Below are 17,456 nucleotides of genomic sequence, written 5' to 3'. Positions count from 1 at the left end.
TTTTCTCTTCTTTTCTCTTCTTTTCTCTTCTTTTCTCTTCTTTTCTCTTCTTTTCTCTTCTTTTCTCTTCTTTTCTCTTCTTTTCTCTTCTTTTCTCTTCTTTTCTTTTCTTTTCTTTTCTTTTCTTTTCTTTTCTTTTCTTTTCTTTTCTTTTCTTTTTTCTGATATTCACCTCTTAAAAATGCATAGTATTTGTATATTGTCATAGTCTATTTTGAAATGCATAGTTTCATTATTGCTACAAAATTATAACTGCCTACCAATTATCTATTTAGTGTGCTTAAACAATTATCAGTTTAATCATTAGTTCTCTCAATGAAGGGAAGATTACAAAACTCCTCTGTCCCTTGTAAAAAGTATTCTACTATGTTTTTTACATTATTTTATTAGAATACATTGATATTATGCCCTCCTAGTATGAAAACATAGTTCAGAAAATTGAACTGTACTTTGGCTAAGTGAGAGAATGAGTGAGCATAATTTGTGGCTACATTAAATATGAGCACAGAACAAGAACAGATATATAGAGAGAATATTAATAGCCCTTAGAAATTGAGAAGAAAAAAAATGGAAGATATCTATTTGCTTTTGTTCTTGGTAATATTTCCATTTTCATGTTAAGCCAGCCTATTTTTTTCAGGTTTTGGCCCCTGCATCATCAAAATTGTTTAGATTTGAGGTTTTTTATGTATTTGAAAGCTAACATAATGAAAAAATATAAGTTAATGTTGTGGATTAGGAAAATGGCAATTGCTTATGACTGTTAAATCAGGAGGCATAGCAGTGAAATGGTGCATTATTATGCTTGCTACTACCTCCAAACACTCAGAGGTAACACAGGCAACTATAATTGCTTACACTTTCACAAGTTCATGGAAAAAAATAGCCAACCATATCTTTTAAATCTTGAAGGAAGCCTAATCAATCAATCAGCCTGAAAATACAAGTTCTCAGTTGTGTTCCAAGGATTCCTATTTTGCTAAAATATAGCTGATTATGCTCATGAGCTGAGGAGGAAGTACTGATTATTCTCCCTGTCTTTCTTATATGTCATTATGAAGATAAAAAATGTAGGAGAAGAAAAGTGTTTCAAAACTAGCTTAACAAAACAAACAGATGTTTTATGAAAGCATAGTTATGTAACAAAAGGTTATTTTACCCACAGAAAGCTTCAGGTAAGCTCAGTAATCATCAAGTCTGCACATACCTTGCATAGCAGATTCCACAAACATACCTGAACTTTTTTTGTAATTTAGACATCTTCCATGGTAAAGAAAATCAGTGAGCACTAGAAATATTCAGCCAGTCTTTGAAATTAAACTAGTTAAAGTGCTTTAATTTCTGACAAAGATATGCTAATATATTCTAATTAGCACACCTTAGTTTTCCACAATATGTTGTAAAATATTTTTTATTTCTGAAAGTCTTGCAAGAAGTCTTCATCTGTATTCACTCAGTGAATCCCTTTCAGAAGAGTGATTGGTGGAAGGCTCTAACAGGAATTTATTTTTCTTTTTTAACATTTGGTGCTCTGAAGGCTCAGCATTCAAAGTGCTTTTATTGTGTTGGATTTTACAATGGGCTTAATATTAGCAGGGTGCCAAAGTGCAGCAGACTAAGAACTTTACAGTGTAGGTGGAATGTATTCTTAAAAGCACACATAATAAAATTTATGTTGCATTTTATGTGGACTTCAGTAGTAATTTTATGATCTGTTTAAAGGTAATTTTATTTTGCATTCTTTTGTATAGTGACCAGCTAGAACAGAAGTTTAGTCTAAATTTAGGTCTGTTTCAGTCACACCAGACTCACAGAAATCAGTAAGAATTTTTAGTGTGATTGGAGAGAGTATTTGTCTTCAAGTGGCACACACTACATATGATGCATTTCTGCTAATTTTTATTATTTCTGGTGATATTTTTTAATTGTTTAGTTTGCCAAATTAAATTACTGTGGGATAAAATACTATTTTCTTGTCTAGATTCTGCTTTTCAGGAACAGTGAATGCTTAATATTGTGCTTTTTATGTAGGTATTATACATTAAAATAATCTTGTTTAAAAATTACTGTTTACATCTTCCCTTTAAATTTCTTAGGAAGCTTAAATTACATGCCAGTCATACTATAATATCCAAAAATTACTTTCCAAAAAGTAAAAGTGGTTGTCAACAAAAAAAGAAAAAAATCACTGTCAGAAGCCAGGAAATCACCAAGCAAGCCTGCTAATTATTCTTAATGGGCAAGATGAGCACATTAAGAAACAAATGAATACATCAGTGAAATGTAATTGAAAATCGACCTGGCAATAGTGCATTGCATCTGAGAATCTGCCTTTGTATTATCATCATCATCATAATTATTGTTGTTTTTGTTGTTGTTATTGCTATTCAGTGAGCGTAACTAACAGCCTTGCTTTGTGAAGTCTCAAGCTTTTGAGGATTTGATTTTTCTTTTAGTTTTTGACATTTTCACATTATTCTTCATTTCATGCCGGCACGTGAATTATTGACTATGTATGTTGTGAAAATGTTTATTAGGATATGTTACTGAAATATTAAAAGCTAAAACAATTGATGAACATGTTATTTTAAAATCATTGTTGTGATTTTAACCACTTCACTGTGAAATACATAGCTATATTTTATATTAATCAGTGCTCTTATGCATGGGGTTTATGGAGGTTTTTAAGTGGATATTATTCTTAAAGTTACTAATCCATTTAAAAGATTTTGTTCTAATGCACTCCTTTTGCTTATCATAGACAGATTTTAATCAATTAGCAGATCATTCATGTTGCAAAATCAATGAAATAAAGATGGATGGTCTTGTTTCATTGAAAACTTTATTGTTGATTTAGTATGTTTTATCTAACTTCTTTCATGATCATTTAAATGAAGATAGTATTAAAAAAAGAAAAATGTAGATATTTACATTCAATATTGAAGATTTATGTATGCGAAATTATCAGATTCACCTCTCTTGAAATTTTGGGTGATATTCATCCAGATACAGATTTTCCAGGTTAGGCCACTTCTACAACAAATTCAACCATGGACATCAACTCCCATTTCTCTAGAACACTGGACGCATCTATACTCAGACACTCCAAATCCAAGGATGCGGTTCATTTTTACTAAAAAATCCTCTCTTATTTCAGAGAGGCTGTGTACCTTCTGCCTTAGCTCTGTTTCACACCATGCAACAGTGACTTGAACTGCTGTCTGAAAACATCAATAATACAAAACATGGTTGCAGTGCACTATAATGGCCATTAAAATATAGAGTATGGATCTTTCAACAGTCCTGAGAAATTTAGGTTAGAAAGGTCATGTTTAGCCAGAATGCCTGAAGACATGGACTTATAAATTATTTTAAAAAGCTAGTCTTAATGTGATTACAACAATTATTAATAGTTTTGCCCAGTTATATAATTTAAGTAAAGTGTAACTAATTTATCAACACCGTTTCTTCTGCTTCTTCATGCTTTGCTCCTGGAACTATCTATGCCTTCTTTCTACTTCACAAGTATTGGCCATTTATTACTAATTCCCAATGCATATTTTGGAAAAGATTTTAAAAACATGTCCAAAGTACAGAGGTTTGTTTAAACCACTTCTCTTATCATTCCATTTCTACTCTTTGGCTTCACAAAATATCAGTTGTCTTTTCTTTCACATTGTTTGGTTAGAGGCTTTTCTAAAATAACTTATCTTAAACAGTCAACAGTGTTAGGAAGGCCTATTATGAGATTTCAGCAAAGCAAATAAAAAGATACATTAGTCATTTTTTAAATTAGCCTGACATTAGTGTTCATTTTTCTTACAAGAGCACTTGCAAAAAATAATTTGATATATTCTGTGCACCTAGGAACATCCTCCTCATTAACATCAGATTTCCTGTACCTTAAATAAGAATGAACGATCATTGACATCTTTTAATTAAATTTGTCCCTCTACGATATTTTTTGATATCTGAGATTGAACTGTTCAAACATGATCACACTGGATGCCAGTTAATGTTTTCATAGTTCCTTAGTTACTTGCTACATCCTTTCTTTCCAATGGCTACCCAGAAATGATTGGTGATGAAGGTTTTCTTTCCAGGTATAGATTACTGGGCACAGCTCCCTTTGAAACTTTTCACTAACAGCCCTTACTTTGGCCTGATCTTCCAAACTGAAAGAAGCTGAAACATGAGACTGAGGCACTGTTACAGCGCCTGTGGTGAAGAAAAGGCATTTCTAACTTTGTACCGTCCTTTATGGCATTTCCAAACCATTCTCAAGAAAGTAAATGGACTAGAAACTCCCTTGCCTACAGGTGAAGGTGCTCCCAATGTGTGCTGGATTTCATCCAGAGAGAGCCAGGAACAAAAGTGCATACCTTGTGGCAGGACTGGAACTCAAAACCATAAGCCTCTGAAACCTCAGCACTGTGATCTAGTGATACAGTTGAAAGCGGCACAAACTTAACTACACATTAAGTGAGCATGACAAGACATTTCTGTTCACCTTGGCAGTAATTATTATATTTGTAAATAATAGTTGCTTTGAAATGTATGTAAAATATGGGAAAACTTTTTCAGCTTCCTCTATATCTACAGCGCTAACAATTTTGTAAATGGAAACATTAATAAAAGAACGGTTGATAGAGTTAGGCAACAAGAGCAAGTGGCTGAGTAGATTTACAGCTGATGTACCAGAGTAGCGTTGTAAAAATTATGCTTTTGAAACGAGTGACTATTAGCACAGTTTAAAGATGAAATAGATGCAAGATATTATGAAGGTGTTAATGATGTAAAAAAATATTTTTGATGATTTTTAATACTGCTCTAGTTTTATGGATAATTCTTAACAAATATGCTACAGATGTAAGTGACATCATCGCAAGAAACCAAACTGCAGGAATATTTAAGGCTCAGAAAGTGTCAAGCTGGTAAGATTATACCAAAGTGTTTTATGCATTCTCACGACATTGTTTATTTAATGTAAATGTGAAATGTAATCAAAAGTGTGAATATGTGACGTTACTGACACTGACACAGGTATGTATACAGCAAGAGTATGTACCTATCATGGGTTAAGTGATGCAAGACAGAAAGTATTAAAAATATATTTGAATTGCTTTTTATCCTACCAAACAAAGTATGATTAATCTTGGTGACATAACCTCCTTTTTTTAATTTTAATGTACAGAATTTCTCTTCAAACTGTGATTCAGTGCCTGATTGAAATTAGGCTGCTTCAGAGTCAATATTACTCATTTTAGTGAATATGAGGCTTGAAACAAATGTACCTAAATAACTGGCAGGTTTTATTTTTAAATTTCTCTGAGAATTCAGGGTGGCAATGGACGTCACTTGTTCCTGGGACAGATGTTGTTGGAGCCTTCATAAAAGGCTTTTGGGCATCCTGTGTGCATAATCAGTATCATGTGTTGCTTGTGCAAGGGTAAATGGGGAGTGTGGGAACCAGGCACAGAGTGCTGGGGCCCTTCTCTGCTCTTACATTGTCCTAAAGTATGGGGCACATTCAGTGTTTTTCTCAAAGTGCACCAGAGCATTGTCTCCAAGTTAGTCCCAAAGGCATGCTTTGGAGGGTGAGCATTGTAGAAGTCCAGAGACTTTGGTTTCAGATAATCTCCAAAGCCCTTCTGTGACACCCTGTAATTGATGCTACTGAAGTTAGCTATTTAAGTATTAATTTTATTGGTCTACAAGTGTGATAGAGACTGGAAACTTCAAAGAATGTGAAATGGGTTAATCTTTTGTAGTATTTAAAAAGTAAATTGTAAAGCTCTTTGGCATATGGCAAATGGTTATGAATAAGAATGTGCTCAGAGGTGGCTACCGAAGATGAAATAGTGCATTCTTACATGTGTCTAAATTTTCTCCACCTTCTCCTTACTTTTTTTTTTTTTTTCTAATGATTCTCATTCCAGAAGAAGGGCTCTCAGTCCTTCTCAGAGAGACAAAAATAAAAGTGAAAAAGGGCTAAAACCACCAGAATAAACTTATTAACATAGAGGGCTAAAACAATAAAATTTTAAAGGCTATCATTCACATAATTTATTCTATGCTAATGTAGCCATAGTGTATAGAGAATTTCTTTAAAGTGAACACTTAGGAAAATTTTGCCTTCATTAGGGCATATGTACATATAACTTAGAGAGAGATCTGTGCATCCTGATACTTGCCTGCCAAGTAGACAAGGACTACATGGGCCCCAGGATAAGTCTTTTAGGTTCTGTGTGCTGAACACTTCTTGTGAGCAACCTCAGACCTGTTCAGTACATTCATCTAGAAGCTTAAATTTTGTAGATTTCCAATTGCCCTCTACTTTGTATAAGATCTCAGATTTCATCCCTTGTCAAGACTTCAAACCTGGTCTTTTAGATATCAATCAAAAGCACATTTTCTACCCTGTCCTCATTTACATTTATCTAATGCTTAAGGTCATTTGTGATCATTTGAGTGTATTTCAGCATATGGAATCAGTGAATAATAGATTTCGGCTTCATGCTGTGAAGAAAGATTGTGTTTTTACAAGACATGATGTTGTTTACTGGGTGTTAATAATCACTAATTAATAAACATATCTAGACTTCATAAAATATTGCATTCTAAGGAGTAAAAATGTCAAGTGTTTAACTTATTGAGTGCAATAGCATTTGGGACTTATTTGCATTAAAAATAATTTAATTACAAAACAAAATGAAATACTGTATTGAAGCATAAGGTTCTCATAATAAAAACTTAGTCTGATTTTTAGTTCTACATTCTTAAGCCTTTTGCAGGTTTATTGTAGCATTGTAGATTCTTATAAAATGTGTTGTTATGACTGTAATCATCTTGCATTTCTTTATGTTATGCACATTAATAGTTGATATCGCATGTAAAAATTAAGGTTTTGCTTAGGTTAGCTATTTGTTAAGTGCTAATAGATGGATCAGTCCTTCAGATTCAGTAAGGACATGATGAAGACAGTAACAAAGTCATTTGATCACTTCTAAAGGCCTTGTAAAAAGTTAAAAGGCTGATGTAATATCTGAAATATTACTGTAAGCTTGATTCATTTTACCTACAACCCAAAACCTGGGGTTTGCATAAAAAAAAAAAAAAAAAAAAAAAAAGACATTAAAATGTGATGTTTCATAGGGAAGAATGCAACAATGGCTTGCAGTTATATTAGGTGACTTTTTTTTTACATTTATCAGAGGTTGCAGACAAATGAACATAATGAATTATTTAAGTGACATACTGTAACATTAATTTAATCTGGAGAAAGCTCTACGTGTTCCTCACCCTGATGTATCATTAAAACAGTGTCCAGTGCAAAATTATAATACTGTAGCATATAAAAAAGAATCGACCCTTCTCACTGCACCTCCATCTCACTTTGGGATCTTTTACCGTTTTCCTTGCATGTGGAGTAAAATTTATCTGTATGAGACTCAGTTTATGATATTCCAGACATTCGAATCTAGACTTGGAAAATATGCCAAAAAATGTATGGTACAAAAAGGAGCAATCCAGTATCAGCCAAGACAAGTTAGATTAAGACAACCTGCCATACATTTATTTATTTAGATTTATACAAAATGCAGTAAATGAGCACTTATCTAGCTCTCTGCCAACTCTTGATTATTATTTAAAAGTACAGTAATGTAAGCCAAACTGGCAGTTTGTCATATTGTGTGTTATAATGTAATAATAGATATTTAGTAAACAGTTTACTTCAGCAATGGCTATACAATTCAAGTTTATTTTTAGCTTCCAGTAGTATGTTCAGAATTTCTTGCTAACACTTACTGGAAAGAGGTACAGTAATGCCACTAAGTTACTAATAATGACTTGCCATAGAAAGGTGAATTGTTAATATAATGTATAAGTTTGATGATTTTATTTTCACATTCTGAAATTATTCTTGAACCACTTTAATTTTACACCACAACACAGCATACAAGTTATCCTGATAGCATTCTTTGTACCATCAATTGTTTCTACTTTGACATGCATTATATAATTACTTTGATCATGTCCACCAACAATTAAATTAGGAATAACAGTCATAAAATCTCTGCTCTTTTTCTACCTTTTTCATGTGGAAATCTTCCTGAAGTACAGGTTTATGTTGTAGAATTTTGAAAAATAGTTGTCACAATGGAAAGCTTTATCAAAAGGAAGGATTTGCAGTATATTCTAAATGTTATCAGACTCTTTTATTCTTATCCAACAAGGAGTTTGTTGACCAAGTTCCTTTGTCTGAGATTAGATGTTAAGAAGAAAATTTGTGTACTTATTGCTGATATGGGACTTATATGTTTTAGGCATGAACAACTCCACTGTTTTGCTAAGAGCTGCTCCAGAGAGATTACATTCCACATGAGTGTAAGCAAGTACATACAACAGTGAGAGAAATGCTTATTACATGATGCACTGTTTGAACTGATTAGTAGTAGTACATTTAGCTGATCTTGTAGTCAACATTGGAGCTCACACCAGGAAAGTATAATGAAGTGACCAAAAGTGACAATTCCCGCTCCTTAAAGGTTAGCAGATGGGTAATCATCTGTTACTGAAGATTTTTGGGCTCCTTACAAATATAAAAATTTACAGGCTTCCTGATTTAAGCCTGATAAGAAAAAAAAGCCTTTCTAAAGACTAAATTGCACTCAGCATAAGGTCTCAATGACAGAGCACTACTACATAGTCCTGATCCCATTCTTATATTAATTACCTCTTATTCTGTAACTGCCACCACGTGAATATTTCACCTTTCTGCAGTGTACTTAAGATAAACTAGCTTTCTAATCTTCTTGATTTCAATGGATCATGTAACAGGTTCCATCAACATAGGACAGCTTTAATAAAACTCCCTTTATGTTTTCATTCATCAAATTGATGTGTTGCTAAATTCAAACTTTTTTAGACCTATTTATTGAACTAGTTGTGTTTGTCAGCTTAGTAACCTTAAAGGAATCCCTTTCTCTGACCTGCTTTTCCAGTCTCCCCATGTAATGTTCCTGCATGCACAACATCTACTGGCAAGGAAGAGGCTGCCAAAAGAATAATTTCTTGCCCTTTGGTTAGAATGAAAACACTCCCGGATCCTGCTATCTTCATTTGATGATTTTTTGTGTGTGAGAGAAGAAAAAATAAACTGTCTGTTCATGGCCATCGTGAATTTGTACCTCTCTGTCACAGAAAAATTCAGCTCAGGTGGAGGCCATTCAACACCTCTGATCATACTTGCCATTTTCTATTTCTTTTCCAGTTCCTACTCCTTTTCAGATGAGGGTGAGCAGTACTGCATTTGAAGTATGTGCAAATTATAGATATATGTAGTGGCATAACTATTCTTTCTGTTCCTCTTCTAAAAATGCCTAGCAGTGATTTGCTGTTTGACTACAGTTGAGCACTGAGCTAATATATTCATGAAACTCTGTCATGAGGAGCTTCGTGGTGATGGTCAGTTTTCTCTACTTCCTTTATGAAGCAAGGATCATTTTTCCCCCTTTTCTCTTTGCATATATCCACACTGAATTCAATTTATTGTCCAAAATCTCAATTTCATCTTTCTGCAATTCTTTACAGCCTGCTATTTTCCTTACTGTCTTGAATAGCCTCATAGCAGCAGCAAACTTTACCACCTCAGTGCTCATCACTTGTAAACATGTTGAATAAAACAGGTCCCAGTGAAACTACATTATCTCCCTCCATTGTGAGAACAGATCATTTACTACTACCTTGGTCCCTGTCTTTTGTTCCATTCTTTAGCCATGCCAGGACTCATCCCATGGCTGTCTACTTTCCTTAAATGTTGTTGGTGAGGGTCTTTGCCAATAGCCTTTTGGAATCAAAAGCAGCTTGTGCTACTCAGATCACTCTTATCTAGATACTTGACCCCTTTGAAGAACTCTTGAAGGTTTGTAAAGCAGGACTGCTTTTTGCAGAAAACATTTTCCATCAAGAAAAGGTTCTGTGGTGTAACTGTCTTCAGTTTCTTCTGCAGTGAACACACAAAGAATTAATTTCACCTCTCTGAAATGGTGCCATCCTCTGTGAGTGCTCACTCTAAAAACCATCACTCTAGACCAAACAGTCTAAAACCAGACTATTAGATGGCAAGAAGATTTATAATAAAAGAAATAGTACAATCATTCTTAGCCTGGCTAATTTTATTATTTTACTTAATCTTCCAAGTTCGTGGTCCTTACTTCATTTGTATGCAATTTCAGCTTTTGCAGGTATTATATCATATTTTTCATATCTTTCTTTACTGTTTGGCAATACCAGCTGACTTTCAACAACTTCCGAGCCTCTGCTATGCGTGTATTTCACCCATTTGTGTTGAAGTAATAAAATGGCAATTTGTTTTAAATCACATTGTAGCTTTGTCTTTCATCTTTATATGACCAGGTAAAAATATATGAAGAGAAAAAAAGCAAAAAGTTAGCAAGCTTTGTTATGAAATTTCTGTAAGTTTGGAAGAAAAGGGACAGAAAAGCTAGATGCTATCTAAAAGTATAACATGACGTTATTTTAAATATTCTTGGTTAAATTTTTGGCTGTATTTTATTCTGGTCTATTCTTAGCTTTAAAAACATCCTCTGGGTAAAACTGTTTCTCTTGTACCCTCTTTGACTGGACAGGAAGTCTAGGTGGAGACCACTCATGTAAGAAAACTTGTGTCTTTCTTCTCAGGGTTTTAAAGGAAAATGTCTATGTGATGTTAGAATCTTATTTATTTATTTATTTTATTCCTATGCCCTTTTGTGTATCCATAATTTTAGCCAACCTTTACATTGTGTTTCCTGGTTCATGTTGTTACCAGTATACCTTTGTCTACCCTTCCTTATATACCTTGGCTCGACTTTAATAGACAACCATCAAATACATTTTGCACACTTTCAGTAAGCTATCCCTTTCACAGGAGATATCTTTGCTGCAGATATAGGAAAACTGGGACACATTTTTAATTTTGACAAACTAATGCTTGTAGTGTCATCTTGGCTGAACATTTCATTAATGTTCTGCTAATACGCAGTTATTCAAACATGAACCATGATATTGAAAACGAAAGAGATTCGGGAAGGAGGCATGAGCGAATCAGAATTTGGAAATTAGAGAGTTAAAGAGCTCTGTTTACTTAACTTGTCAAAGAAATGACTTGATTGTTGAGAAATGAATTGATTTTGATCTGAAAGTCTCATGTGGAGAAAAAAAAATCTTTAATAGAAGATCACTCTTTAATCTAGCTTACAAGTACCTAACAAGATGTAGAAATTGAAGCTCAACAAATTCAGTCCGAAAAAAAAAAAAAGAGATTTGACAGAGAATGATAGTTAATTAGAACATCTTTCTATAGGAAGTTGTAGTTTCTTAAACAGTGAATGCATTTAAATCAAGTTGGATATCTTTCTGAACTTTGTATTAATTTACCGAGATATATGGTCTTGATGCAGAAATTTGAAATCTTAGATGATTATAATAGACCATTTTGTCCTCAGAATCTAAGAACCTCGGAATGACATCCCCTCTGCTGTTTTTAATTTTTCCCCCATTCAGTCCTTCTGGACCTGCTTGGTTCACTTCATTTTTTTTAATTTTTGTTTGTTTGTTTGTTTGTTTGTTTTCCTTCTTATTCCCTTGATTATCTTCCATATGTTCATGGATGGACTGTTTTCCATAGGGCAAGAAAACATCTTTTTCTTCATATTTTTACTCAAAACCAGTTTTTACAAAACTTTCATTCACTCATCATACATGGTCGTGCTGCATATGCTTATGCTGTCTTGCTTTTTGAAATTACTATACCATAATAAAATATATCAGTCTGAATTAGAATGTGAGAGCCATCCATTTTGTGCATAATCACCGCATGACCCTTGCTAAAAACTAAAAAGTAAAGAATGATTTAGAATGTGTTGATGTAGAGAAGGGAAAGGAAAAGGCATATTCACACCTTATTATTATTATTATTATTATTAACTTTTTAATGCAATATATTCTCCCTTCTTTGAAAAAATTAATCACACTTGTGCTGAATGATGGCTTGTTGTGTGTCTACAAAATGAAAAAAATTATTCTGTAACAGTTGTATTTGGATGCAGAGTATTTATTATGTCCCAAAATTTTAGTAGCAGCAGAAGCATGAGTGTTACATTTGTTATTTTTGGTGATGTATAACTGTAATGTTCCTGTCTGAATTTTAGCAAAATATGTGGTTGAGGTGCTCTTAGAATGAGGACTAAGGGAAGCAAATAGTTATCCACTTTTGAAAGGCAACTTCTGGGCAGGAAAACCAAGATTGATGGTTTTGGTGTGTTTTTGTTTCTTTCTTTATTTTCTTCTTTTTGTTTGTTTGTTTGTTTTTAATTTATATTACTACATTAATGTGATGGAGCTTCACCGTGAATTGTTGTACCATGCACTGTATGAACATAGAGGAAAAAGGCAATTTATGTTAGAGAGTCTGTGGTCTAAGACCAGAGATGGCTATCAAGAGGAAGGATGACAAGGATACCTGTGTAGTCAGTGCGATAGACAAAAAGGATGAGGCGCAAGAGCAGCCTAACCTCTTTCCAGTTTTTGTAGGCACTATTTTAAAGGTGGGTTTCCAAGGATAATGGAGTAAGTTTGTGTCTGTTCATGACAGAGTGGAAGAAATTTATTAAAGGTCCTGTTTTGAAAAGCTAGGTGGAAAATGTAGGCTGACTTTAAGAAGGAACTTGTCCTTTCGATATTGAATGAGAGATAATAAATAGGGAAGTGAACTGTTGTAAAGTATTTGGAAGAAAACACTTGCAACTTACCTGGAGGAGTACAAAGGTGAAAAGATCAGGGTTATAGGCAAGAAAAACAATCTTTGCCTACTGAATAAATATTAATAGGGCAAGACTGCATTTTTCAAGAGAGAAAAATATTATGATGTTAAGATGTTAATGATGATGACATGGTTAAAGAGTTAAAGTTGAGTGTGTAGATAGGAAACTTCTTAGAGAAGTTATACAAAGAGAATTGACAAAATCTGAACAGAGTTGAGGTCTACAAATATAGAGGAAGTTCAAAATTAAATCTAGATTACAGATTGGAATTCATGGTTATGTCCAAAGGGATCAAGAAAAAGAGGTAAGAATTAAATTACTCCAAAATTATTAGAAATGTGGGAATTTTCTTTCAGTAATTCTACTTATTGCGTTCAAACTGTTTAGAAGTGTGCGAGGAGATGGAGAATGATTGATGTTGGGTACTTGTTCAAAGTTTAACCTTGGTGTCTTGCTACTTGGTATACTCTGTAAGGAATGAAGTAATGAATAACAAGACAGAGCAAAGTGAGGCAGTGAAGGTAAGAAAGCCAGGAGGTGGAAGAAGATGGAGAAATAAGAGCAACTTCATGAGGAAATAATAGTGAGGAAATGATAGCAGGTGAACTTGCAAGACTGCTCAGAGGAGTTGTAATGACAGGCGTATATGACACCTCTGTCACTAATTAAAATTCATCTTTTTGATCTTTATACAAAATTGAGGAATCTCAAACAAAGATCAAGGTGTGGAGAAACATTCTGGTGATGCCTTTTGTTAATGTGTTAATGAACGTCCTTGGTTAATGTCATAGAAAAACTCATATAAATCCCCAGACAAAATCTTTTACCTGAACCTGTATACATACCAATGATAATGCTTTTCAAAAACTGAAACCTAAATTAAAATATGAAAAGAAGAGGTGGGTAGATAGGGGTTCTTGGTAGCTGCTCATCTGCTAACTGGGGCATTTTTTTTTTAATCTTTATTACAACTATTAATATGTACTGAAGCAAGGCAGGCTTTTGTGTCTTTTGTCCTCTCTTTGAATTTTGATTTTTTGTCTTTATTTGCACAATGACTCTTTTGCGAACTTGAGAGGTACTCTAACCTATGCCATTCATCTCAAAAACATCTCAGAGGGACTTGGAAATGTTTCAAGTTTCTATTATCTGAGACTTAACCTGTGTTTTCTTATGTAAGTTGCCTGCCTAGACACACTGGGAAGACAACCATTGAATAACAGAAGTTGAATAAAAATAGTAATGAGGAATTTGTATGAGAAATGAAAACCTGGTAAAATCAGGTAAAATCTTTTGTTGTAGATTGCTGCGATGCTTCACTAGTATAAGAAAGAGTGCTGACATTTGTTGGGCTATCCTCCATAAATTATAATTACTGTACAGGGGAAGTGTGCAGTCTTGGCTGCCATAAATGCCCTTGCAACATTTGCCATTATTTATTTATTTATTTATTTATTTCCGTTCTTTGAAATACAAGAGGACATTGGGGTAAGTTGGTAATACATAAAGAAAGGATGCTCTTTTCTTCAGTCTCTGTTTCCTTAGTTGATCATTTTGTTCTATTATCATTATCATTACATTTTTATCTTGACCCTAATCACATTCTCTGGCTTACTTGGTAATTTAAAAGATAAATCAGGAAAAAAAAAAAAAAAAAGTTAGAAAGAAAGATGCTTTGATTTTTTTTTTTTTTAAATGAATTTGTTGCTTTAGAATGGTGTAAGATTGACAGCCTAGGAAACTAAAGCATCAGTACATATTTTCTCAGACTATTTTGATAGTATGCTTTATCCCTGACCTGGAAAAGCCACCTCTGTGTGTGAGAGGATAGTTCATTCTCCACAGCTCATTTCAGTCCTTGTCCTTTTTGCTAGGACTGCCATCAAGATTGCTAATTATAGTAATAGGCTTGTGACGTGGGTACTTTTCCTCTGAAAACTGGTCAAATTCATTTGATACAGGCCATAAAGCAGCCATTAGTGGATACCAAGTTTTAGTCACCATCAGCTTGGCTTAACAACAGTAGACACACTAGCAGTACTGTATTTCCAGTTTTCTTTCCCTCACATCCTGTTTTATTTTTTAATGTTCTTGTTACAGCCAAAAAAGCCTCCAAACAGTTTTCTATTTGCAGTTGGTTTCAGTCCCTTTTCTGAAACCAAATTGCTAGTTTTCAATTTCATGAAACTAAAGTTATAAAAGTTAAATTAGCCAGCACAAAATAAAAGTGAAGAGTGGACTTTTTGCACCTTAAATATGTTATTAAAAATAATAATAAAAAATTGAAGGTGTAGCTTAGACAGAAATCGAGTGAGTAGTACACTTTCTGAACTTACAAAATAATTTCAACTGTTAGTACTGTAGCATCTTCCCCCAAAAGAAAGATATAAAAATATTATAGCTTTAAAACTTCTTATTTTGCTGAAAGCAAAGTTAAAAATAAATATTCTGAAGCTTCAGAAACTTTTTTTTTCTGTCCAAATTTGAACTCCCTCTCTTATTTACTTATGTTCATGATTACCACCCAAATACTTCAGAGAGACTGAAAAAACAACCCTACAGAAATCTGCTCATGCTGCCCAATTGTTTGGCATAAATCCTTATGTTAATATCAGTTCCCGCTTCTTATTCATTATTTAATAACTACTAAATAAAATCTTATGAATTTCACTATTTCTGAAAACAGTCCATTTTATGATTTACTACCATTGGAAAAAGAACAAGAGGGAAGTATTAACAAGGCTTGCGCTTTTTCATGGTGGCTCTCAACATAATACTGGCAACTGAAAAGACATTTTGTGGCATGGCATTGTTTCACTTTATTTCTATTTTTTTAAAGGAAACTTTATAAAGACTGAGATTTTGGGGTTTCTGTTACTAACACTTTTCTGGATTTCCTAGTGGTGTTCTTCTTCAAATTGAAGTGCAGTTAACTCTTACTTCATGGTTCCTTCAGAATGTATTTCAGGACTGACCATGAAGTCTGAGTCACATCCTTAATAATCCTTGGAGGAAGTATTGTTACTTACTCTCTTACTGCGTATAAATGCATTTAGATACACATACATACATCTTCACTTTTCTCAGAGGTTTTACAATATCAGTGGATTTTGCTGTACTTCAGATTCAGGAATTGTATTTAGATTATGGGAAATTTTATTGATAGTTAATGTATTTATACGTGTTCTGACTCTGATTCACCTCTTTCATCAGTCCTAGAATTGAAAATAATTGATTCAGATTCAGTATAAGGCTGATTCTGACATCAGTGTTAATGATGTAATAATTCTGATTCTGAGCAGAATTATTTCTGATTCCCTAATATGTGGGGGCATGTCTGCTTTACAGGTACAGATGCAGATGACTAGTGTTCATGCAAATTCATGGAAGGATTAAACATACAATAGTATGAGTATAGATAGGGTAACCCAGAGTTAACTACCTAAACAATTTCTAAAGTTGCACCTTCATGTACCCTAGATGTGCTTCACTTACTGGAATACAGCTGTACTGGAACTAGAGACCAACACCAGCCCTGGTGCCAGATCAGGAAAATGGTGGAAGACTGGCTTATGGCTGGATGTGGAGCCCTGAGCTCTCTCCTTGTAGCAGTGTGCATGACAGTCACTTTGCCCCACTGCTCATGGTCTTGGCAACTCATCTACTCCAGCTTGTGCTCAGCATTATGGTTTCTGAGCTTTTGGCTATCTGCACCATGTTCTTTGTGCCTACAGTGGGTGTGCACAGAAAATGCTGTGTTCTGGAAGCTCAGTGGGAACCTTACAGTAACATGAGAGAGACTTTTTTTTTTTTTTTTTTTTCCCCCAGGAGGTGGCACCTGTGCTGCCTCCCAAAATGCATGTGTGAAGTATAGTAAATATATGGGTTAAAAAAATCATAATTCAAATCCCTATAGTGGTACTGATCAGATCTCTGTTTCTGTAGCAATGAGAACCAAAGGTGGCCTTTTAAAACTCACAGTTCATCTACCAATTTCCAGTTCTGCTTCAGGATTCTTAAAATATTAGAGTGCGTGCTTTAAACCCACAAAACTTACCTTTACCTAATTTTCACCATTCTAACCTAAGTTTCCACGGAAACAGGGTTGAAAAAGCCACTGGTAGCCAGCAGGCAGCCAGCAGCTGAGAGTGAGAACTCTCCTTTGTCACTTTCCACTACTGGATGCCTGCTGCGTGCCAGTGTGCAAAGCTACCTAGGCTTCTAAAATCTGGAATACTTTCAATTTGAGGGGGAAAAATTAAATTAATTTACTCTTTTCTCTCTTTGGATTGTCACAGTAAATTCCAGGAGGGCAAATGGGCTAATGAGTCCAAATCTGTTCAGATACACTGAGACCCACATAATCAAAGCTTTCCCAACCCATTGGACCTCTCCTTTCGTAATTTCCATCTTTTAAAAGCATTATCCCTCAAATTTTATCTGTGCATATAAACAGGCTTCTACTAGTACCTTAATTCTCTGTGGGTCTATTTCTATCAATCATATGTTTACCAATATTTTTCATATAGTACAGACAACGTAAAAATTTTTCCTTTTTTTCCTGCATACTTAGGGAACATTTTTGAACGAACATATTATAACTGATCCTCAGTTAAATATTAGGAGTAG

At 34.1% G+C, this 17,456-nt stretch overlaps 1 protein-coding gene across 1 annotated transcript in view; it reads left to right on the top strand.

Moving 5' to 3' along the window:
* CAMKMT (calmodulin-lysine N-methyltransferase) overlaps positions 1 to 17,456 on the top strand; it is a 216,923-nt gene that overhangs the window by 178,397 nt on the left and 21,070 nt on the right. Inside the window, exon 7 of the mRNA XM_035320717.1 lies at positions 4,868 to 4,934. Within this exon, the coding sequence (XP_035176608.1) occupies positions 4,868 to 4,934 (67 nt within the window). The remainder of the gene's footprint in view (positions 1 to 4,867; positions 4,935 to 17,456) is intronic.

The sequence above is a fragment of the Oxyura jamaicensis genome, chromosome 3 (genome assembly GCF_011077185.1).
Source record: "Oxyura jamaicensis isolate SHBP4307 breed ruddy duck chromosome 3, BPBGC_Ojam_1.0, whole genome shotgun sequence".
Lineage (NCBI taxonomy): Eukaryota > Metazoa > Chordata > Aves > Anseriformes > Anatidae > Oxyura > Oxyura jamaicensis.
The sequence above is the reverse complement of the archived record's forward strand: the minus strand, read 5'-3'. Positions and strand labels throughout refer to the sequence as shown.